Source organism: Oncorhynchus mykiss, chromosome 18 (assembly GCF_057628025.1).
Source record: "Oncorhynchus mykiss isolate SJ-2025 chromosome 18, ASM5762802v1, whole genome shotgun sequence".
NCBI lineage: Eukaryota > Metazoa > Chordata > Actinopteri > Salmoniformes > Salmonidae > Oncorhynchus > Oncorhynchus mykiss.
The window spans coordinates 33626007-33648879 of NC_143039.1; the positions used below are offsets into that span (position 1 = coordinate 33626007).

General features: G+C 44.3%; 2 protein-coding genes across 3 annotated transcripts in view; both read right to left on the reverse strand.

Annotated features, from left to right (window-relative positions):
- Positions 1 to 102: 102 nt before the first annotated feature.
- si:ch211-246m6.4 (transcription factor 15) lies at positions 103 to 3795 on the reverse strand. The gene is made up of 2 exons (XM_021571448.3): positions 2019 to 3795; positions 103 to 1793 (listed from the first exon to the last, which is right to left on the reverse strand). The coding sequence occupies exons 1-2, from the start codon at positions 2517 to 2519 to the stop codon at positions 1761 to 1763; spliced, it is 534 nt and encodes a 177-aa protein (XP_021427123.2). The 5' UTR covers positions 2520 to 3795; the 3' UTR covers positions 103 to 1760.
- Positions 3796 to 7916: 4121 nt separating this feature from the next.
- si:ch211-246m6.5 (von Willebrand factor D and EGF domain-containing protein) overlaps positions 7917 to 22873 on the reverse strand; it is a 53555-nt gene continuing 38598 nt past the window's right edge. For both annotated transcript variants that reach the window (XM_036952428.2, XM_036952427.2), the window contains 12 exons: positions 21504 to 21683; positions 17824 to 18828; positions 17105 to 17200; positions 16672 to 16767; positions 15935 to 16030; positions 12733 to 12828; positions 12399 to 12494; positions 11659 to 11754; positions 10943 to 11038; positions 10111 to 10206; positions 8633 to 8730; positions 7917 to 8415 (listed from right to left, as the gene is read on the reverse strand). In XM_036952428.2, coding sequence (XP_036808323.2) covers positions 8395 to 8415; positions 8633 to 8730; positions 10111 to 10206; positions 10943 to 11038; positions 11659 to 11754; positions 12399 to 12494; positions 12733 to 12828; positions 15935 to 16030; positions 16672 to 16767; positions 17105 to 17200; positions 17824 to 18828; positions 21504 to 21683 — 2072 coding nt within the window. In that variant the 3' untranslated portion in view covers positions 7917 to 8394. The remainder of the gene's footprint in view (positions 8416 to 8632; positions 8731 to 10110; positions 10207 to 10942; positions 11039 to 11658; positions 11755 to 12398; positions 12495 to 12732; positions 12829 to 15934; positions 16031 to 16671; positions 16768 to 17104; positions 17201 to 17823; positions 18829 to 21503; positions 21684 to 22873) is intronic.

Sequence of the window (22873 nt, forward strand, 5' to 3'; positions counted from 1 at the left end):
CTGATCTGATTGGTCAAGTTAGTGGGAAAAGTTCAGAATTGGACTCTGTAAACTTGGCCTAAGAAGGTATTTTACATGCACATTCAAATCATCCGTCCAATATTTATTTTGAAAGTAGTTTAATGATTGTTTACAAGTCAAATATATTTTTTTACTTCTTGTACAAAAATGCATTTTTCTCCAAACAGCTTCTCATTGGTTGCTATGTGAAGAGGACAATTGTCTTACATAAGTTAGGAGAAATTCAAGTATGTTTACAACAATGTTACACATTAAAATAGACTTGGAGGTAGGCCTATAATATTATGTTAATACATTGAGGTCTTCATTGAGGTAAGTGTATTGCAGTCAGTGTGCAACATCGTTATTTGTTTTGGATAATTCATCCAAATATGATCGTATTTTTATTTTGCATGATTTAAGTAATTTATTATATACCCAAATCAGTGCAGTCAATTCCGTTCCTGCCTTTTAAATTATATTGTTGAAATGGCTGATGAAACCATCACTGTAAAAGTGTGAAAACATTTGATTAGTGTTATTTCCTGATAGTTGCTGGTTGAAAATACAATCTACACAGGCCCTTCTGATCAGCAGGTTTCCATGGGTGTGAGTTTTGGCTTTCCATGGTGACATCACCATGTGGTTAATTGGTTAATAGACCATGACCAATAAGAGTTCCAAACCCCTCTTCCAATAATGGCTAGTTGTCAGTTTACCCTTCCCACTCAGACCACTCCCAGACAGTCCTAGCAAAATTCTTGCTTGAAAAAGTTTTGTGCTAAAAAGCTTTTTTTTTTTTCTTCAATTTGTGTGAAATATATTACAGTAAGGTATTTTGTTAACTATACATTATTTGATGATATAAAAACAGTTGCATTGGGCCTTCAAATGTGCAACCAATACTGCACAAACATATGCAGAACTATTGTTTGTGGATTGTGAAAAGGCTTGTGCAATACATGCAAGTAAACATTTCTCAATGTACAGTATAGCATTGAGCTCCCAAAATGAGTGTTTAATATGTATGTTATGTTTTCTTTTGATTTACACCATGTTACATTTGACATGGAATATGACTTGATGTTGTGGTAAAGTTTCTAAACACCAAGTCTGGTTGCTTCTGCTCTGCTAGTAGGTGGGGCCTACGTATAACACTTCATATTTGCATTCAAGCACATTTTGTATATTGTTTTGCCTCCCCTATTTAAATTAAGTGTACTATCCTGGTTAAGATTAATTTAAATATTACTGCTACCAAAATATATTTGGAACTATTGAATTGAGTTTGAATGGCAGTTAGAATTCATAATTGTCAAGCACGTCACCCTCTCCTCAGTTGGCAAAAGATGAATCAGCCAGGAGACAAGCTAACCAGTCCGCTACTCCACCGACGAACCGCTGCACGGCCTAGGCTTGGGTTACAACCATGTGACTGGCTGCATGGGGGAGGGAGACTGTTTTTTAGGAGCGCGACACTAGGGCTTACTATTTCTGATACCGAAATAGCCCACTGTCAGGTGGAACCTTACACATTGCGCTCGATTTCCAATTTTACCAAAACACGGTGGAAAAGACGCACATGTAGTGAACGGAAAGTGCATTTCAGTGGGGGATTTTTTTGTCCTAAGATTTTGCAAAAATATGTACAAAGTTAAATCGTTTTTTTCCCCCACTCTTAGGTACATGTAAACATCCGTGTGACTTGGTATGTATGCATCCTTGTTGCATCCTTGTTTTGACAGTAGTGCGTGACCATGTCAGATGGCTGTGTGCTTTCCTCCATCTCTGAGCTGTGAGAGTAGAGAAATTGTAGTAGTTTACATTGAAATAAAACCATTGGAATACTATTGATTGGGATGGCTGTTATGGAATTGCTCCAATCTTAAATAAAGTACTGACACATTATCTAAATGTAGCCAAATCCCATCCATTTTATTTTTTGAGATTACATGCAGCCTTCTATGATAGCCCACAGCCTGTCAACCAATATATACTGATTTATTTTGAGGACTCACCAGTTTCCTCTGGTTACTGAGACAGAAAGTGCATATGGGCCTGAGTGGGGGGCTGCTGCTGTTGATGTTGGTGCTGCTCTGCAGGATGCTGTGGTACCCGAGACAGGGCTGTCCGTCCAAACACTCGTCCCCCAGCAGCAGCACGTTGGCAAGGTGGGAGATGTAGCTGGACGCCAGGCGCAGCGTCTCGATCTTGGACAGTTTCCTGTCGGCTGGTTCTGTGGGAATGAGGGTGCGCAGCGCGGTGAAGGCCGTGTTCACGCTGTGGGTCCGGTCCCGCTCCCGCGCATTGGCTGCCTGCCTCTGTTTGCTAACGCCCTGCAGACGCCTGCTGCACCCCCTCTCCCTCTGCCTGGCCCCCTCCCGGCCCCCTCCCTGGAGGCTACAGCCGCTGCCCGTCGACTTGTTGTCGGAGCTCTCCTCGCTTCCGCTATCCAGTTCGTCCAAATCGGAGGGGAAACCGTCCGGCGCGGCACCCTGTTCACTCCCTGTGGACTTCATGGTAGACCTGGCTGGGTGTCTAAGGCGGGGGAATGAGTTGGGATCTGGGACTGGCTCTGCTCCTGTGTCTGTTTCATGGCGACTGCTTTATAAATGCAGAGTGAAAATAGCACCTGGGACCAGCTGCCGCCGTGTGATCCGGTGACTGGGGGTGCGGGGATCCTGCGCTAACTGGGCTCACGCCATCCCCTTGGCAGAGCATCATGCCATTTCTTGAATAACGGATCCTTTCTGGGCCCGGTCACCATGCATGTGGCCTCTGGAAACGGAAAGACAGGTGGAGGCTGGAGAGGAGAATCCACCGGTCGTGGTTCTTTGGGTGCTTGAGGTTTATATATATATAACCCCCCACAGAGAGCCAGCACACTCCCACTTTGCTCCTAACCCCTGCCCCTTGACCCCTAACCCCATGTTTGCAGATCTGTGGAAGGTGGAAGCAATATGGTGGAAGCTTGACCTTTACACTGCTTATACTTATCCAGCCCCTTCAGATCTGCAAGCATTGAGGGGTCGGGGTGTGACAGTGTGACTGCAGATGCACGACATTAACCTTCTCCCACTCTCAGCCCATGTAAACACATGGTCGTGCTGTGACTCTCTACTCCCTCCATCGCGAACCTTCATTTTCTTATCTCCTGCTTCCTGGAAGTCTTTCATCTTCTCCCTGCTGATTCAAATGCCGGTCTAACTACCTCTAGCCTCAACAGCATACACACAATCGCACAAATGTCTATTGCACGCTGTGCAAAGGTCACGAAAAGATGATAATGCTAATCTTGACATAGTGAAAACCTTCCTCCGGTTTTACGCGAGGCCACTGTGTCAGGCAAATGGTTGATGTTTAGAACACATTGCATCGTTTCACATTAGGATGTGTGTTCCTAGAAATCCTGTCACTATTATTTGGTGAAGTGTTTCGGGGGAAGTGCTACTTCGTTACAGCATGTCAACAATTCTCAGAACTCAAATTCAAAACTTGGTTCAAACCCCAGTGAAGGAATCACTCCTTGGTCTTAGAGTCATGACACCAGCTTCAGTGCTCTCCGACCAGGACCGTGAGTGAGTAGTCCAGGTGTATCAGTCACCCTCCAGCTGTTCCTCCACCCCGTGGCAGTCTCCCCATTAACTCGTGCCATCTTTAGCCTTGATATAAATATCTGTGAATGTACAAGTCACTTATATAGTGTTACTTCAGTCAAATTTCAGATCATCATACCAAGATTTTCATCATGATACCAACAATAGTTTGTGTTCCTGCGAGCAATGTAAGTTGTGTGAAAAGAGAATTATAACCACAGCAATTGCATATCAATAGGTTGGAATGATTTCAAAGGGCCAACTGAGCTAATCAACGCAACCATATATTGTGGAAATGAAAATATTAAACATTAGGGGAGTTGATTTGTATGTCCGTTGTCAAGTTGTTGTTTTGGTATTTCAGGTCTACACTACGGGTTATATAGCAATAGACTGCATGTCATCACTAGATGGCAATATAGCACTGGTGTGGAATTACTATGAGCCATTTTGACAGAAGTACTTTTGACAGCCTTTCTTTGTGTAGGTGGGCACGGGCATACATCCACAGGAACGGAGCTGTGTCAGCCGTGTGTGGGCTGTGTGTGTGTGTGACAGCACATTGGAGACTTACTAGTGACAAGTGGGTGACATGTTTGACGTAGCAGCTCTGTCACTGACACTGCTGACAGAGGGAGAAGAGCGAGAGGAGAGGGAACGATCGGTGGGAGCGAGAGGAGAGCGAGAGAGGAGGAAAAAGGAGAAAGAGAAGGAGAGGAGAGGAGGGGGCTGAGAGATTCAAGGAACAAGGTGCAGGTCTACATGCTTGTCTGTCTGTGCTAAAAGAGTGGTGTAGTTAGGTGTAGCTCAGCTTTTTCTTTCATTTAGTAGGGTAACATTAGCAGCTGCTTCTCCCCTTCGCTTCTGGACCATTATGCAACATTGGGAAACTTTTAACCTCCCAAATCACTTTAATTATCACCCATAGATGTGTACAGGCACATTTTATTGGTAACTAGGGAGGGTTTAGAAAGATCAGACAATGAGCCTGGGGACTAACGAAGGACAGGGTGAAAAGAGAGAGAGAGAGAATAAAATACATTTGTATTTTTCACGTGCATCGTAAACAACGTGTAGACTAACAGTGAAATGCTAATTTACGTGTCATTTTCCAACAATGCAGAGTTAAACGTAAAAAAATTAAAATAGTGGGACAAGGAATATATACACAGTGAATAACAATAACGAGTAAAAAATAACATGGCTATTTACAGGCAGTGCCAGTACAGAGTCGATGTGCAGGGGTAAGAGGTAATTGAGGTAGCTATGTATATATAGGTAGGGGTAAAGTGACAAGGCAACAGGATAGATAACAGACAGTAGCAGCAGCAAATGTGTTTAGTGTGAAAGTGTGTGTGTGTGTGTGTGTGAGTGAGTGTGGCGTCAGTATGCATGTGTACGCATATTATGTGTGTGTGGGCGTATGTAGTGTGTGTGTGTGTATGTGTGTGTTGGGGATTTAGTGTAAATATGTGTGAGTGTGTGGGTAGAGTCCAGTATGTGTACATAGGGTCAATGCAGAAAGTCCAGGCACCGATTTGATTAGCTATTTAGAAGTCTTGTTTAGCAGTCTTATGGCTTGGAGGTAGAAGCTGTTCACGGTTCTGTTGGTTCCAAACTTGGTGCACTGGTATTGCTTGCCGTGCGGTTGCAGAGAGAACAGTCTATGGCTTGGGTGGCTGGAGTCTTTGACAATTTTTTGGGCCTTCCTCTGACAGCACCTGGTATGGATGGCAGGGAGCTCAGCCCCAGTGTTGTACTGGGCCGTACTCACCACCCTCTGTAGTGCCTTGCAGTCAGGTGCCTTGGAGTTGTCGTACCGAGTGGTGATGCAGCCAGTCAAGATGCTTTCAATGGTGCTGCTTTTGAGGATCTGACAGAGACATTCAGACAGACACAGAAAGGTAAATGACGGTTGTAACTGAATTTGAAAGATACATTGTCAGTGCCGTGACAAAATGAACAGCGTTTTTATTTAATGTGAGCAATTCCGTTTATTCCAAAATAAACACATTACCATAAACTAATATCTTTCAGCATCCTGTGAGGGATGAACAGCAGAGAACACAACAGTAATTTCCCTAACAAAGTTTGTTTCGCTTCTCAAAGTTTTGACCGTGAGAGACAATCACTGAGGGTGGATCTCAGGCCTTCCCGTGATATTTACCATCCAGGAGTTAGTGAGGTTGCCACAGAATTATTCGGAACACTATTTCAAAAGCAGAGGCTGCTTGCTTGGGTTGAACTAGAATTAGCTGCCAGTATGCAGAGTACAGGGGATTAGAACAAAGCTACACAAACATCAACTGACTTGCAAAAAGACTAATCCTACTGAGCTCAAACAGGGCAACTAAGACTGATTTTAATGAGATTTGAAAACCGAAGACAAAAGGCTGCTAGAGCAGAATAGCCTGTCAAAATTGGCTCAGAGGTGATGCAGTTTGGTGATGGTTTTATCTGTTAATCCCCATTTCCTCCTCATCCTCCACCTCCAGTGACTCACACAGTGAACGTCTGTGGCCCCTGGGCTAGGTAGGCATCCCTCTAACCCCCGTCCCCCTAACTCCTTCATTGCATAATTACCAGGGGTCTCATTTATAAATGGTTTGGTATGCACGTATTTGATCATAAATTGTTCATGGATATTACAAAAGGTGTACCACAAGGGTCAGTACTGGGACCTGTACTCTTTACTATTTATATAAATAATAATGGTATATCTGTTAAAACTTGTAATATTAATCTGTATGTAAACAACACTGTTATAAACAAAAAATTCAACGTCTTCAAAGGTCCTCCAAAGTAACAGTCAGTATCTGGTGTGGCCACCAGCTGCATTAAGTACTGCAGTGCATCTCCTCCTCATGGACTGCACCAGATTTGCCCGTTCTTGCTGTGAGATGTTATCTCACTCTTCCAGCAAGGCAAGACAGAGTCCTGAAAAAGGGACATTTCTTTTTTCGCTGAGTTTATACGTCATTGCCCCAACTGTTGACCAGGCTTTGATAGAGCTGCACAAAGCAAAATGGGACCATCACGCTCTCTCACAAGCTTGGCTGGTGAGTAAAACCTGTGAATTCAGACAAGCAAAAGATATGATGGTACGCACTCAAAAAGATGTTGCATAAAGCTTACTTAATTTATTTAATTATTTTTCACTGAATCAGGGATATTCTACACAGACATTATGGCTTTGCAGCCTTCTTCAGTGTGTAAGTACAAGAAGGCTGCAAAGTGCGGACCCATCACACCTTTTGTATGTTAGAGCTGCAATCTGACCTTGTTCCCTTAGAGCTGCAATCTGAGCTTGTTACCTTACAGAAACACCTGGTTGTCTTAAAATGTGTACTTATTGCTGGCAAGACTAAATGTATGTTATTCTCTAGTTCTCACAATGTTTCAGATGGACTACATATTTATTAATTGGACGGTTCTCCCGTAGATCGGGTTCCCGCCTACAAATACCTGGACATTTGGATTGACCAAGTGTTATTACTTATAAAAAAAAAACAGACGGACGAGCTCGTGAAAAAGCTAAGATTTAAAGTGGGCTCCTTTTTTATAAAATAGATCTCACCTCTCCCTAAATAGCAGGAAGCAGGTTGTACAGTCAACCTTCTTGCCAGTTCTTGATTATGATGACACCATTTATCAGATTGCAGAAGCCACTCCTCTTAGACCTTTGGATGTCGTCTACCACAGCGCCGTTTGTTTTTATCAATGGTGACATGTTTAATACTCACCACTGTATCCTGTATCAAAAGGGCGTCTAGTCCTCATTTAAAGTCCCGTAGATCAATTTATTACTCCCTATTTGTTCAAATCCCTACTACACAAGCTTCCAACTTTCCTAACTTTGTTGTTAATGTATATATATGTATATATATATATATATATATATTTTTTTTAAAACATGATACTGTACATAACCCGGTCACATGGTTAGTTAACCCTTGAGATACCTCGGGGCTCCACCGAATTCGGTTTTTAGTTTTAATGCACCTCATTACTGGAACCAACTGCAAAATAGACTGCTATTGGACACTCTGATGCCGCTTGGGAAAATGTAAATATTGATTGGGGAACTATTTACTAAGTAATGTGGCTGTTTTCCTGATTGTTTGTTGTGCTGTATTTTCGTTTGTTTTCCGATTTTTCATTTGATTTGGTCTATGAATTGTATGTGCAGGGCTCCTTTGCAAAAGAGACACTGATCTCAATGGTGACTCTCTGTTTAAATAATAGAAACATTACACAAAGCACATTTCTTCTCACATTTTAAGAAATGATTGCATGCAGAATGAGGATCGAGACTATGTATTGTACATAACAAATGGACTTTAATATCATACATTGCCTGGGTTTTATTTGTGAGTAATGCAAAACCTCTTTGATGATATTTACAACAGTATGACATTAGAAAACATCAGACAACCAAATAAATAACAATTCCAAGTGAGTTTTTAGTTTGATCGTAAACTGCCAACTTGATGAGTTTGTTCCACAGTAAAAAGGACTGTGTTGTGCTTTGTTTTAATCTTTTTTTTTTAAAGCCAGACTTTAATAGATAAAATACAGTATTATTGGTTCTAAGAAAAAAAATTATACAAATATTATACATACGTTGGTCATGTACAGATCCTAATGTTTGGAATTGTGCCGTATATTACAATTTTGTTTTTGAAGAAACAAAAGCCGTGGGCATTGAGCATCCTAATAGTCAGTGTGGTGGTTCCATTAGGAGTTTCATTGTCTTGTTTCAGCCCAGCTTCTTCAGTACATAGCTCCCAGTCCTCCATTAGCCTCGTGGAATTGGGAGCTGAAAAACACCACATATATTTTGGCCACACTTATTCCACCGTGCATCCACGCAGTCTTGAAGTGGACCAGCAAATACAAAAAGCTGGAAAAGCCCCTCACCAATAAGAGATTTCTGACTGTCAGGTGTAAGTTTAGTGCTCAGCTTTCAAATTATATTCCCAATTCCTCTCTTGATTCCAGTCACAGTAAGTGCTGGGGGGGATGTATCTACTTACCTTATGGGAACACAGGACCCCTGAATACCCTTTCCTGCAGGCACATACATTAGGGCGAATACATCGGCTCCCATAAAGACACTTCTGTTCACAGAGTGCTGTAGAAAGGATAGAGAAAATCACAATGTGGGAATGATACATTTGAAATGAAAATCACAATGCAGAGAAGAGAGAACGTGAGAGAGAGAGAGAGAGAGAGGCAGCAGGTGAGGGACAAGTCCTAAATCAGCCTCACATCCTAATAACGACACCGTCATAACGACAGAGCTGACACTAATCTCTCTCTGCTCATATTACCACCCTGAGGATTCTGGGTAAGTCCCAGAGAGGGGCCAAAATGGAGCCATGGCAACACAGTTACCATAATCATCCCATCAAACCTCTGCATCATTGCCATGCATAGCTAAATGTGTACACTGTGACGGAGTCTGCCTTGGAATTTATGACAGAAATGATTTTATTATGCACTTGAATACCCCTGTGTGGACTGAATTCTCTCTGCTTCTTGTTCTGAGTTTATAGATTTTACTGCGCTGTATATTTGGGAGAGTTACTTACAGCTATTAGTGGTTTGATAGAAAAAATAAATAGGGCCGAGGCAGAGTAAACAGAAATGATGACTCATCTTTACGGACGGCGACTTCACTTTAACGGGAGTTAAGTACTTCTCTCATGACTCCCGGGTCATTCTTCAAAGTCACGTATTGGCTGGTTAATGCTGGGATGGTGAACGAGCTTATGCAGGAACTATTAGTGACACTCTGATAGGATGTAGCTGTTAGTGTTTGTGTGTGTGTAACAAACACACAGCTGATTTTTTAACGTGGTTAACGTGGACCAGGTGATAAAAGTTGTTAAAGAGGAGAGCTTCTTAAGCATGGTGGTGGTGGGAGTGGGCTGACGAGGGACGTTTTAGAGACATATGAAACTGGCAATAAACGTCAATGAAAGAGAACTATTGCAAAATATACTGTGTCCATAAAATGTATATAGTATGTAAAAGCTGGAAGTAGAAGCCTAAGTGTTATTGTTTATTAGTTTACTCCAATTAGGGGAGGGGTGGTAGGGTTTGTGGGAAATAATAAAGAAAAATATTTTTGAAAAAATATATACATACATTCATATATATATATTTTCCCCAAAAATATATGGGATTGGAAATGATGCAGACAATTACATTTATGAAAGCCACAATCTATCTGCATTATTAAAGCTGATCTTCCCCCTTAGAAAATAAATACATGAATAAAATAAACGTCAAAGATTTTTATCAGCGGTAACTTTGGGGGAATAACCACTGTCTAAATCAGTTTCTCATTGGTATGTGTGTGTGTGTGTGTGTGTGTGTGTGTGTGTGTGTGTGTGTGTGTGTGTGTGTGTGTGTGTGTGTGTGTGTGTGTGTGTGTGTGTGTGTGTGTGTGTGTGTGTGTGTGTGTGTGTGCGTGTGCGAGCAGGCTCGCGTATGTAGGCGTACTTACGGGCTTGGCATAGCATGCCCTGCCAGCCTGGAGGACAGTGGCAAGTGTTATGGCCAACACACTCTCCTCCATTCAGACACTTCTGTAGACAAGTGGCTGGGGCGAGACAAACACAGCACCAATCAACTCACAAACCACTGCTTATTATGTTATTATTATTAGGTACGTATGGCTTATGAATGAGTTATGAATGAGTTATGTATGGCTTATGCACGAGTTATGTATGGCTTATGCACGAGTTATGTATGGCTTATGAATGAGTTATGTATGGCTTATGCACGAGTTATGTATGGCTTATGAATGAGGTATGTATGGCTTATGCACAAGTTATGTATGGCTTATGAATGAGTTATGTATGGCTTATGAATGAGTTATGTATGGCTTATGAATGAGTTATGTATGGCTTATGAACGAGTTATGTATGGCTTATGCACGAGTTATGTATGGCTTATGAATGAGTTATGTATGGCTTATGAATGAGTTATGTATGGCTCATGAATGTTCTAAATGTATTGCGTAGGTACCATTTAAATAAACACAGTGTTACCAGAACATCGTTTGGTATGTTGTAATGGTGTTCATATTGTGTTATAAATAGGCTAATAGGCTTGTATAAAGCGGCTTACAATCTGTTTACATTCTATGCGACTACCTGCTGCCATTAAATGCTTGTTTGTGAGGGCATGACACAAGCCTGCCATCGGTGAACCACTACACATCCCAAGCACCATGATGAATTGTTTCCGTATGCACATGCCTCCACAGCCAGCAATGGAAGCATCTGTTTACAGGTGGCGGTGCAACTGTGGAACTCCTACGTTAGCCCACTTACGTTTATCGCACCGCTTTCCTCTCCATCCAGATGGACAGTCACACACATCTGGACCCACGCACCGCCCGCCGTTCATACACATGGGCTCACACACACCTGCACCGGGGATGGAGGGAGAGACTCAAACTTACCAACTCAGCTCATACATATTCACCAGAATAATTATCCACAGTATCTCACATGGCATAGAGATTTTCAACTGACCCATGCATTTACTGTACCTGATAGGCGCAATCAATGCCATGGAGAGGACAGACAGTTCGACAATGAGCACATTGCTGAAGCTGTCACGGCACTAATAACCCATTAGTAGCAAGTTGGTAATGTATAGCTAAATTAAAACCTTGACGTCAAACCCCCCTGCATGCAGCACTATTCTTAGTCAATAGCACTCCATAGCGTCAATCTGACTATTCCCAGTCTCCACATGAAGCTCTGAAATGTTGGTTCCTGCTCCCTCGGGCGGAGCCTCTTACTGGTTGCATCCGTCAAATGCTTCCCTCATCCATATGGCTCAATTTACCCGCCAATATGCTGTACATTAACAAGGCTCTTGAGGGCACTTGGGGCACCATATGGTGGTGGGTAATAGATGATGATGATGATAATGAGGAGGAGGAGGAGGGGAGAAGGGGTAGAGGAGGAAGAGAGGAGGCGGATGAGGAGCAGGTGGAAGGGGCGGGCCATGGAGGAGGAGGTGGCGTGGTTTTACTCACTTTTTTCACAGCGCCATCCGGTGTATCCCTCGGCGCAGGAGCAGACGCTGTTTCTCATGCATACGCCCCCGTTCTTACAGGCAGGGCTGCAGACAGCTGGGAAACAGCAAGGGATTGAGAGAGAGGGGAGAGATGGAGAAAGAGAGAGATAAAGAGAGGTGGGGAGCAATGGGGGTGAGAGAGAGAGAGAGAGAGACAGAGAGAGAGAGAGAGAGAGAGAGAGAGAGAGAGAGAGAAAGAGATGCACCATTTCAAAAAGGCAGAGACATCACTCCATTGATCGATACAGTAGTCCGTCCAAACCCGAGGCTTCACGATATATGAGGGACAAAAACAGTCCCCAGTAAACAGTTACTTAGAGAAATCCCTTGATAATTGGACACAGTGGAACTCTGCCAGAGCCCTTGATGGGCTCCTTCAATTCAAACCTAAACCCCTGTCAATCTATTGGATTAGTTTTCCTTTCATTCAACAAGTAAATACACAAGTTAAAACTCCCACAGCGGGCCCATGACTCTGTGTGTTGTCAGGATAGTATGTGGACAAGGACATGGGCGGACTGAATTGTGTGTGTGTGTGTGCGGCTCAGCTGGTAAGAGTGTGATGCTAGCAATGCCGAGGTTGTGGATTCAATTCCCGCAGGGACCACACACTAACACTGTATGCAGCCACTTTACTGTAAAGCACTTTGGATAAAAGTGTCTCCTAAGTGCAACAATTAAATGAAGAATGTGTTTTACCGTTTTGACACTGGGCGCCGTAGAAGCCCAGGGGACAGCCACATGTGTTCGGACGAAGACAAGTCCCTCCATTCCGACACATAGGGAAGCACACAGCTAGACAGACAGACACGTCAACCAATCAATCAATCAACCAACACATCAACTGACCAATCAATAAAGCCCTTCGTACGTCTGCAGCTGTCACACAGCGCGTTACTGCAAACAGACCTCAAACCCCCCCAAAAAGCAAGCGGAAGGACAGGAAGGACAGAAGACACCAGGAAGAGTAGCTGCAACAGTACTGGGGATCCTAATAAACTTTAAAAAACCCTGTTCAGGACCAGAGCTGTACCTGTCTCACAGGAGGGTCCGGTCCAGCCAGGCAGACAGGAACACTCATCAGGAGACACACACTCTCCTCCGTTGTGACAGTGGCGGTTACACACCACTACGGAACAGATAGATGGGAGAGAGTGAGCAACACAGAGATACGATATAAACTGGAGTTATTGACATAGCATTGTTCTGTAAAATGTTCTCTACCTACAGTATATAGTATACCCCAAATGATGTTAAGTTAAAAAAATAAAAAACATTCAAACCAATGAGGGTTCGGGAACTTTAAAGCCAATTATCTCAGAATCATATTTTGGCAGATAAAACCATATAATTCCAAGGTCACAATATTACTAGAGTGGCTTATGTCATAAACCTTTCTATCTCTAGCAATATAGTTCTCTGCGAAGAGGAGAGACACAGCATTGGCATGAACACCATTGGTTTGCCATTCAAATCCAATCCAACTTCAACGTGAGTAACCTGACAAAGATAAATTAAAGCCTAGTTAAAGGTATCAAATCATATCAAATGATTTTTTGTCACATGCGCCAAACACAACAGTTGTAGACCTTACTGTGAAATGCTTACCTACAAGCCCTTTAACCAACAAAGTAAAAAAACGAACACAATAAAATAACAATAATGAGGCTATGTACAGGGGGTACAAGTACTGAGTCAATGAGCGGGGGTACAGGTTAGTTGAGGTAATTTGTACATGTAGGTAGGGGTAAAGTGACTCTGCATAGATAATAAACAGCGAGTAGCAGCAGTGTAAAAACAAAGGGGGGCTGTCAATGTAAATAGTCCGGGTGGCCATTTGATTAATGGTAAAATCTGATTAAGGTAAAAGCTGTTAAGGAGCCTTTTGGACCTCGACTTGGCGCTCTGGTACCGCTTGTATCGCTTGTCGTGAGGTAGCAGAGAGAACAGTCTATGACTTGGGTGACTGGGGTCTTTGACCATTTTTTTGGGGCCTTCCTCTGACACCGACTAGTATGTAAACTCAGCAAAAAAAAGAAACGTCCCTTTTTCAGGACCCTGTCTTTCAAAGATAATTTGTAAAAATCCAAATAACTAAACAGATCTTCATTGTAAAGGGTTTAAACACTGTTTCCGAGGCATGTTTAATGAACCATAAACTATTAATGAACATGCACCTGTGGAACGGTTGTTAAGACACTAACAGCTGTCACGAGCTGTCTCGACGTCGCCGGTCTTCTAGCCATCGCCGATCCACCTTTCATTTTCCATTTGTTTTGTCTTGTCTTCCTGCACACCTAGTTTACATCTCCTACTAATTAACATGTGTATTTAACCCTCTGTTCCCTCCATGTCTGTGTCGGGTATTGTTTATTGTCAAGGTTGGCACACTTCCGGCTGGTTTGCGCCGGGTTTTGTTTTATTTTACCCGTGCTTTGTGCCTCACTTGTTCTTTGGGCATTTTGTGTTGTTGCGTTCTGTTTTATGATTGCCTAAGTAAAGTGCTTTGTCTTTTCATCTCTGCTCTCCTGCGCCTGACTTCCATGCACCAGCTACACCCACCATTGACAACAGCTTACAGACGGTAGGCAATTAAGGTCACAGTTATGAAAACTTAGGACACTAAAGAGGCCTTTCTACTGACTCTGAAAAACACCAAAAGAAAGATGCCCAGGGTCCCTGCTCATTTGCGTGAACGTGCCTTAGGCATGCTGCAAGGAGGCATGATTACTGCAGATGTGGCCAGGGCAATAAATTGCTATGTCTGTACTGTGAGAAGCCTAATAGAGTACTACAGGGAGACAGGATGGACAGCTGATTGTCCTCGCAGTGGCAGACCACGTGCAACAACACCTGCACAGGATCAGTACACCTGAACATCACACCTGCGGGACATGTACAGGATGGCAACAACAACTGCACGAATTATACCAGGAATGCACAATTCCTCCATCAGTGCTCAGACTGTCCGCAATAGGCTGATAGAGGCTGGACTGAGGGCTTGTAGGCCTGTTGTAAGGCAGGTCTTCACCAGACATCACCGGCAACAACGTCGCCTATGGGCACAAACCCACCGTCACTGAACCAGACAGGACTGGCAAAAAGTGCTCTTCACTGACGAGTCCCGGTTTTGTCTCACCAGGGGTGACGGTCGGATTCGTGTTTATCGTCGAAGGAATGAGCTTTACACCGAGGCCTGTACTCTGGAGCGGGATTGATTTGGAGGTGGAGGGTACGTCATGGTCTGGGGCCGTGTGTCACAGCATCATCGGACTGAGCTTGTTGTCATTGCAGGCAATCTCAACGCTGTGCGTTACAGGGCAGACATCCTCCTCCCTCATGTGGTACCCTTCCCGCAGGCTCATTCTGACATGACCCTCCAGCATGACAATGCCACCAGCAATACTCTGCAATTCTCTAATTCTCTCCTTCTCTCTTTCTTTCTCTCTCTCGGAGGACCTGAGCCCTAGGACCATGCCCCAGGACTACCTGACATGATGACTGTCCCCAGTCCACCTGGCCGTGCTGCTGCTCCAGTTTCAACTGTTCTGCCTTATTATTATTCAACCATGCTGGTCATTTATGAACATTTGAACATCTTGGCCATGTTCTGTTATAATCTCCACCCGGCACAGCCAGAAGAGGACTGGCCACCCCACATAGCCTGGTTCCTCTCTAGGTTTCTTCCTAGGTTTTGGCCTTTTTTCCTAGCCACCGTGCTTCTACACCTGCATTGCTTGCTGTTTGGGGTTTTAGGCTGGGTTTCTGTACAGCACTTTGAGATATCAGCTGATGTACGAAGGGCTATATAAATACATTTGATTTGAATACTGCTCGTTCTGTGAGTGATTTCCTTCAAGACAGGAATGTCAGTGTTTTGACCCCCCTTTTATCCAGGGACACATTATTCCATTTCTGTTAGTCACATGTCTGTGGAACTTGTTCAGTTTATGTCTCAGTTGTTGAATCTTGTTATGATCATACAAATATTTACACATGTTAAGTTTGCTGAAAATAAACGCAGCTGACAGTGAGAGGACGTTTCTTTTTTTTGCTGAGTTCAGGTCCTGGATGGCAGGAACTTGGCCCCAGTGATGCATTGGGCTGTACATGCTACCCTCTGTACGTGGAGAAGCAGTCATGTGTGTGGGTCCTACATCATTTGAACAATGTGTGAGTGATGGCAGATTCAAGTTGCATGATGAATGATTTGTGATGATGTGTGCTGAACTCACTGGTCTCACATCTGGGGCCCACAAAGCCGTAGGGACAGGAGCAGGTTCTGGGTCCCACGCATGTTCCTCCATGCTCACAGGGCAGACTGCACAGAGCTGTGGGTGGAGATGATATGAATGTGTTATGCATGGGTTATGAATGTGTTACGCATTGGTTATGAATGTGTTATGAAGTTCTTCTGTAGGTAGCCTTCAAATAAAGTGTAAACGGGAAAATATTCACGACGATAAGCAGCCAGGCTTTGCCCTCACATTTCCACGTCAGTCAGCTAGGACTAGGAACCAGTGTCTCACTACAGCTTGGTTAGCCTTATCTCCATTGTATTGGTGGGGTGGACTCTGACTGTGAGCTGTAGGTGGCAGTAGTGTTTCAAGCCTCTGTCAGGGATGTGTCAGACCAGCTCAAGGAGGGAGGGCTTATCAAATGCTCACAACTGCTTCCTTAGATCTGCACTCACTCGCACGCACGCATGCACACACCCAACTGTACAGTACCGGACATGGACCGGCCTTCTCTCAGCAGTGCCTTTCTGTTTTTTACTGATGAGCTTGCTTTCTCTGTGCGACAACAAGCTCCTGTCTGTAGTCTGAAACAGCACACAGAGACAGTTCTGATTGGCCCTAACGAGAACAGATAGGTTGCGTCCGATATGGCACCCTATTCCCTACATAACGCACTACTTTTGACCAGATCCCAATGGGCAAATGTGCCATTTGGGAGGCAGAGGTATAATTACCTGTCTCACACGTCTCCCCGTGGTTGCCTTTCAGGCACTCACACGCCCCCGGGGCGACGCACTGGCCTCCGTTCCTACACTCAGGTTTACAGATCGCTGAGGAGAAGATTGTAAAGACATCAAACGATGCAAAAGGTTGGGCAATGCATGGGAATCAAAAACAACATCAGAATGATGATGTGGTATTTTGAGCGGCTAAGAGAGAGCTAGAGAGTGAGAGGGGAGAAGAGGGAGGGAGAGAGAGAGAGAAAGAGTGAGGGGAGAAGAGGGAGGGAGAAGGGAGAGAGAGAAATAGAGAGAGAGAGAGAGGGGAGAAGAGGGAGAGGAGAGAGAGAGAAATAGAGAGAGAGAGAGAGGGGAGAAGAGGGAGGGAGAAGGGAGAGAGAGAAAGAGAGAGAGCGAGAGAGTGAGAGAGAGAAAGACAGTGTTTCACCTGTTTGACAGTTGGTCCCGGTGTAGCCTGGTTTACAGCGGCATGTGTTGGGAGCGGCACACTCCATGTTCCTGCCACACGCATGCCTGCACACAGCTATAAATAACAGGCAGGCAGGCGACACACACACACACACACACACACACACACACACACACACACACACACACACACACACACACACACACACACACACACACACACACACACACACACACAACCATAGGCCAATTACAAGCTGCTTCCATCTATTCCAACTCCAACCTCACTTACAGCATCTGTACAGAAACATCTGTCAACTCAACCCAACCCACGCTGCTCTGGTACAGGGAGCACTCAGCTAGTCATCTTGAAAAACGACCATCATTAGGATGCCTTTTGGAGAGGCTAGAGAAAGGCATCACTTTCAGTCATTGAAAAGGATTGATGCACAGGTGGTATTCAATACAGCCGGTAAATAGCAAGGGTAAGGGTCCTCTAATGGGCCAGTGATAATAGATAGCATTTCTCAAAGCAGTAGCTCTTTCTCAAGCAGTGATACAGTGATAATAGATAGTGTTTCTCAAAGCAGTAGCTCTTCAGCAGTAGCTCTTCCTCAAGAAGAGGGATCAACCTTAGGCCTACTTCACAAGCCTCTTCATTTTTTGCACCTCTCATGTTCCTTGTTCTCATGTTCCTGTAATCTTTTGTTTTTAAATAAATGAATTCAATAAAAATACCTCTGCATGTTTGTCTGTCTCCGGTGTATCCCAGGGGACACCTTCCACAGTGGAAGCCCCCGTCTCTGGTAGGTTCACAGGGGACCCCTGGGAAACACGGCATGTCAGCGCAGGTCAGAGGCCGCTCCCGCTCCACTGCCACAGTACTACTGATCCTGGTCCCACGGTGGAGGTGGGGAGACGTGGCCCTGTGGAGGGGGGGTGTGTAGTGGTGCTTCCGGGCAGGGGTGGTGAGGGCGAGGGAGACCAGTGGTTCCTGTGGGTGGTCAGGTAGGTCAGAGGTGTTCGAGCCAGGCCCCGTCAGTGCTCCGTCGGCGGAGAACTCGGACTCAGAGAGGGAGTAGGTAATGGAGGAGAGGGCTGCGGTCAGCGGGGCCACGGCTTTAGGGAGGGTCCAGGGCTTGGTCATGGTGGGCACCACTACCACATTTATGAGCTTCCCTTGGGTTGTCTGCCCGGACTCTGTGCTGGCTGAGGAATGGGGTGGAGTCACCTTGGATTGGGGTGGAGTCACCTTGGATTGGGGTGGAGTAACCTTGGATTGGGGTGGAGTAACCTTGGGGTAGGTGGAGTATGGAGGAGTAACCTTGGAAGAGGTGGCACTCCGCACGACAGCTACAGACTCTCTGGTTGTCACCTTGAGTGAGGTAGCGCTGGCATTGGTACCTGTTTTGGCACGAGTCCTAGTGAGGGCACTGACGGCATGATGCCTGCCCATGGTGAGGCTGTTGGAACCTTCAGGTGACATAGGGGTGTGTCTAGGAAATAGGGGTGTGGCCGCCTCTCTCCACCCAGTGATTGGCCCTCGGGCGGGCGAGAGGGGAAGGTGCGGGGGGCTCTGATAGGCTCCCCTGGAGACTGGCGAGGAGAGGGAGGAGAGATGTTTGACTGCGTGCCTGGGGGGCAAGGTGGGAAGGTGGAGTTGGGACACTTTACTGTTGCTGTGGTGGTAGAGTTTGCTGCTCTTGGCTATTGTCAGCTGCTGATGGGTCAGGTGAGGGTTACCTGAGGGGAGATGGGGAGATAATGATGTGACACAAAAAAACTCTATACCTACAGCTGTATAAGGTTATTGTCTTAGAAAAAAAGATTCCTAAAGGAATCTTCACCTGTCCCCATAGGAGAACCCCTTTTAGTTCCAGGTAGAACCCTTTTGGGTCCAGGTAGAACTCCTTTGGGTTCCATGTAGAGCCCTCTGCAGAAAGGAACCAAAAGGGTTCTACCTGGAACCAAAAAGGGTCCTTCAATGGTTTCTCCTATGGGGAAAGCTGAAGAACCCTTTTTCGATTCTAGATAGCACCTTTTTTTCTAAGGGTGTAGGGTTATGGTTGTGGTTGAGGGTTAGGATTGAACTGGAATGTAGACACGCTGGACTCTCCAAATGAATGTATTACAGCAGTATAAAATGTCATTGCGTCATCAGACACAGTGCAAGAGAAAACAAAGTTTTCAGAAATATCTGTTCTAATCTAATTAACATCTGCTATAAACACTGATGTTGACAGAGAACATGGTTGGAACAGAATCAAGACCATTGGACGACTCATGGGAACAATAAAGTTATTTAAATTCGAATTGAAATTAAATTCAAGTGTTACCCGACAAATATTACCCGACACCAGCTTTAATGACATATTGAGAGACGCCACCCAACGCTTCATTGATTTATTGTCCCCAACTGAGACTGACTGGAAACATCACCTGTATTGAAACCTCACAAAAGATGCCCAAATCACTTCATAGAGGAATCTGATACACAGTGAGGGAATTATAAACCACACACACACACACACACACACACACACACACACACACACACAGCTGGACTGAAAGGGAACTGACTGTGTAGAAAGTCATGCCAACAGGGTTGTGTATTAAACACTTATGTGATTTAGAAAGGTGGCTGCACAAATTATGAGATGCACTAAAATTATCTATTTAGTACAATTAAGAAAAATGCCATCACACTGGCTGGGTAAAGAAACAAAAGACATAAACACTGCCCAAAAATATTGAAACTCTGTAAACTCGTCTGTGCTCTTCCAAATAACCCGTTATGGGTCCTAGCCCCTCAATAGTAAATCAAATCAAATGTATTTATATAGCCCTTCGTACATCAGCTGATATCTCAAAGTGCTGTACAGAAACCCAGCCTAAAACCCCAAACAGCAAGCAATGCAGGTGTAGGAGCACGGTGGCTAGGAAAAACTCCCTAGAAAGGCCAAAACCTAGGAAGAAACCTAGAGAGGAACCAGGCTATGAGGGGTGGCCAGTCCTCTTCTGGCTGTGCCGGGTGGAGATTATAACAGAACATGGCCAAGATATTCAAATGTTCATAAATGACCAGCTAAGCTGAGAGGAGAAGAGAGAGTGCAAAGCTTTCCACATTTCACTCTTTTTATGGACCTCCAAGACGTATGATAATGTTCTAATGGTCTAGTTCAGCGTTCCTCAACTGGCGACCCGAGTTTGGCCAGTGGGGGGTTTTATTTGTCCTCCAAAGTTTTTTGAGAGAAAAAAAAATCAGTTGAATTTAATTTATATTTTTATTGCTGGACATAATAGACTGTAAAAACAGCTCCAAGTGATTTTCATTGAAGAAACATGTTCCCAAGTATTCCCACGCATCGTAAACAAATATAAGCAAGGCTTGAAATTAAATATCTGTTTGGACTTCTTGTGGTCAATTTGCAGCCTACGTTCTGGCCCCCCGGCCATCCACTCAAGAAAAAGTTGTCCTGCAGCCTAGATCCCTGGTCCAGTTACCTTAGACAGAAACTAAAGTAGGGATGTTGGTGGGGAAGGATGGGTGGGCATATTCCGCGACCATCTAGCAATCCAAAGGTTGCGTGTGTGAGTCGTGTCGGGGACAACTGTAGCATTTTAGCTAACCCTTCCCCTAACTTTTTCCTAACCTTAGTTCTCCTAACCTGTTTTTGTTCACAGTTTTGTTTGTTCTCCTAACCAACAACGTAAATATGTATATGTAAAGTGTGATACGTAAAATGGCTACCACAAAAAAGCTGTAAAAATACAAATATATTTTTGTGTCCTCTGAAGGGTAGGATGGGTTAATACAAATTAAGTCATTCTCCTTGGTTGTTAGGATGCAACAGGCAACCTGGTCTCAGAAAAATACGTATAATACTATACGTTCTTCAAGATGTATGATAACTCATCCAATTCGTATGCTTTTGTACGACCGGGTAAGATGTTTGACGCTATATGTCCCCTAAATCGTACGATATTGTACAACCACTATTCCATTCATAATGTAACCTAATATAATTAAATATACAAGACTAAAGGGAGGAAACATGTTTACATACCAAATCTTACAAATTTCCCTGAGACCAGGTTTAATAGGGATGGTAACGGCACAGAGGCACTTGAGGACCATTCACACTACATCAGATTGTTTTCAAATAGTTTTCCAACAGTGACAGTAGAATAAATACTAAAAGCCAATGCGTGGTGGTGCATGTACTTTTTATTTACATATTTTTGAAAGTACTAATGTATTTCGATAGCCTGGTGCCAGATCTGTTTTTGTCTTGCCGATTCCTATGGTCCTTGGCATAGGCAACAACAGGTGTTGGCTATACAGCACAAACGGATCTGGGACCAGGCTAGTAACTATGGCCAGGGAGGTGGTGTAACACTTCAAGCCAAAGTCTTACCTCGAGCGGTTTTGGTGCAGGTGCGTCCGTTGCCATTGAGGGGCGGTGGGCAGCGCCCGCAGACATAGCCCGTGTAGGGTGGACGTCTGTCGATGCACTGGACCCCCAGGAAGCACGGTCGGCTGGCACACGTACCTGTCACATTGTTGTTGATTCCTGCATGGGATGATAGCCCTAAGCCTGGAACACATCATCACTGTCATCAGCCCCAGCACATGTACATACAGTGCCTTGCGAAAGTATTCGGCCCCCTTGAACTTTGCGACCTTTTGCCACATTTCAGGCTTCAAACATAAAGATATAAAACTGTATTTTTTTGTGAAGAATCAACAACAAGTGGGACACAATCATGAAGTGGAATTACATTTATTGGATATTTCAAACTTTAAAAAAAAATCAAAAACTGAAAAATTGGGCGTGCAAAATTATTCAGCCCCTTTACTTTCAGTGCAGCAAACTCTCTCCAGAAGTTCAGTGAGGATCTCTGAATGATCCAATGTTGACCTAAATGACTAATGATGATAAATACAATCCACCTGTGTGTAATCAAGTCTCCGTATAAATGCACCTGCACTGTGATAGTTTCAGAGGTCCGTTAAAAGCGCAGAGAGCATCATGAAGAACAAGGAACACACCAGGCAGGTCCAAGATACTGTTGTGAAGAAGTTTAAAGCCGGATTTGGATACAAAAAGATTTCCCAAGCTTTAAACATCCCAAGGAGCACTGTGCAAGCGATAATATTGAAATGGAAGGAGTATCAGACCACTGCAAATCTACCAAGACCTGGCCGTCCCTCTAAACTTTCAGCTCATACAAGGAGAAGACTGATCAGAGATGCAGCCAAGAGGCCCATGATCACTCTGGATGAACTGCAGAGATCTACAGCTGAGGTGGGAGACTCTGTCCATAGGACAACAATCAGTCGTATATTGCACAAATCTGGCCTTTATGGAAGAGTGGCAAGAAGAAAGCCATTTCTTAGAGATATCCATAAAAAGTGTTGTTTAAAGTTTGCCACAAGCCACCTGGGAGACACACCAAACATGTGGAAGAAGGTGCTCTGGTCAGATGAAACCAAAATTGTACTTTTTGGCAACAATGCAAAACGTTACGTTTGGCGTAAAAGCAACACAGCTGAACACACCATCCCCACTGTCAAACATGGTGGTGGCAGCATCATGGTTTGGGCCTGCTTTTCTTCAGCAGGGACAGGGGAGATGGTTAAAATTGATGGGAAGATGGATGGAGCCAAATACAGGACCATTCTGGAAGAAAACCTGATGGAGTCTGCAAAAGACCTGAGACTGGGACGGAGATTTGTCTTCCTACAAGACAATGACCCAAAACATAAAGCAAAATCTACAATGGA

Excerpts from the sequence above, each read along its gene's own strand:
- si:ch211-246m6.4 (XM_021571448.3), bottom strand. The coding sequence starts at position 2,519 with ATGAAGTCCACAGGGAGTGAACAGGGTGCCGCGCCGGACGGTTTCCCC. Across the intron at positions 1,794-2,018 it reads TCAGTAACCAGAGGAAACTG|CTCAGAGATGGAGGAAAGCA; the intron begins GTGAGTCCTCAA and ends CTACTCTCACAG.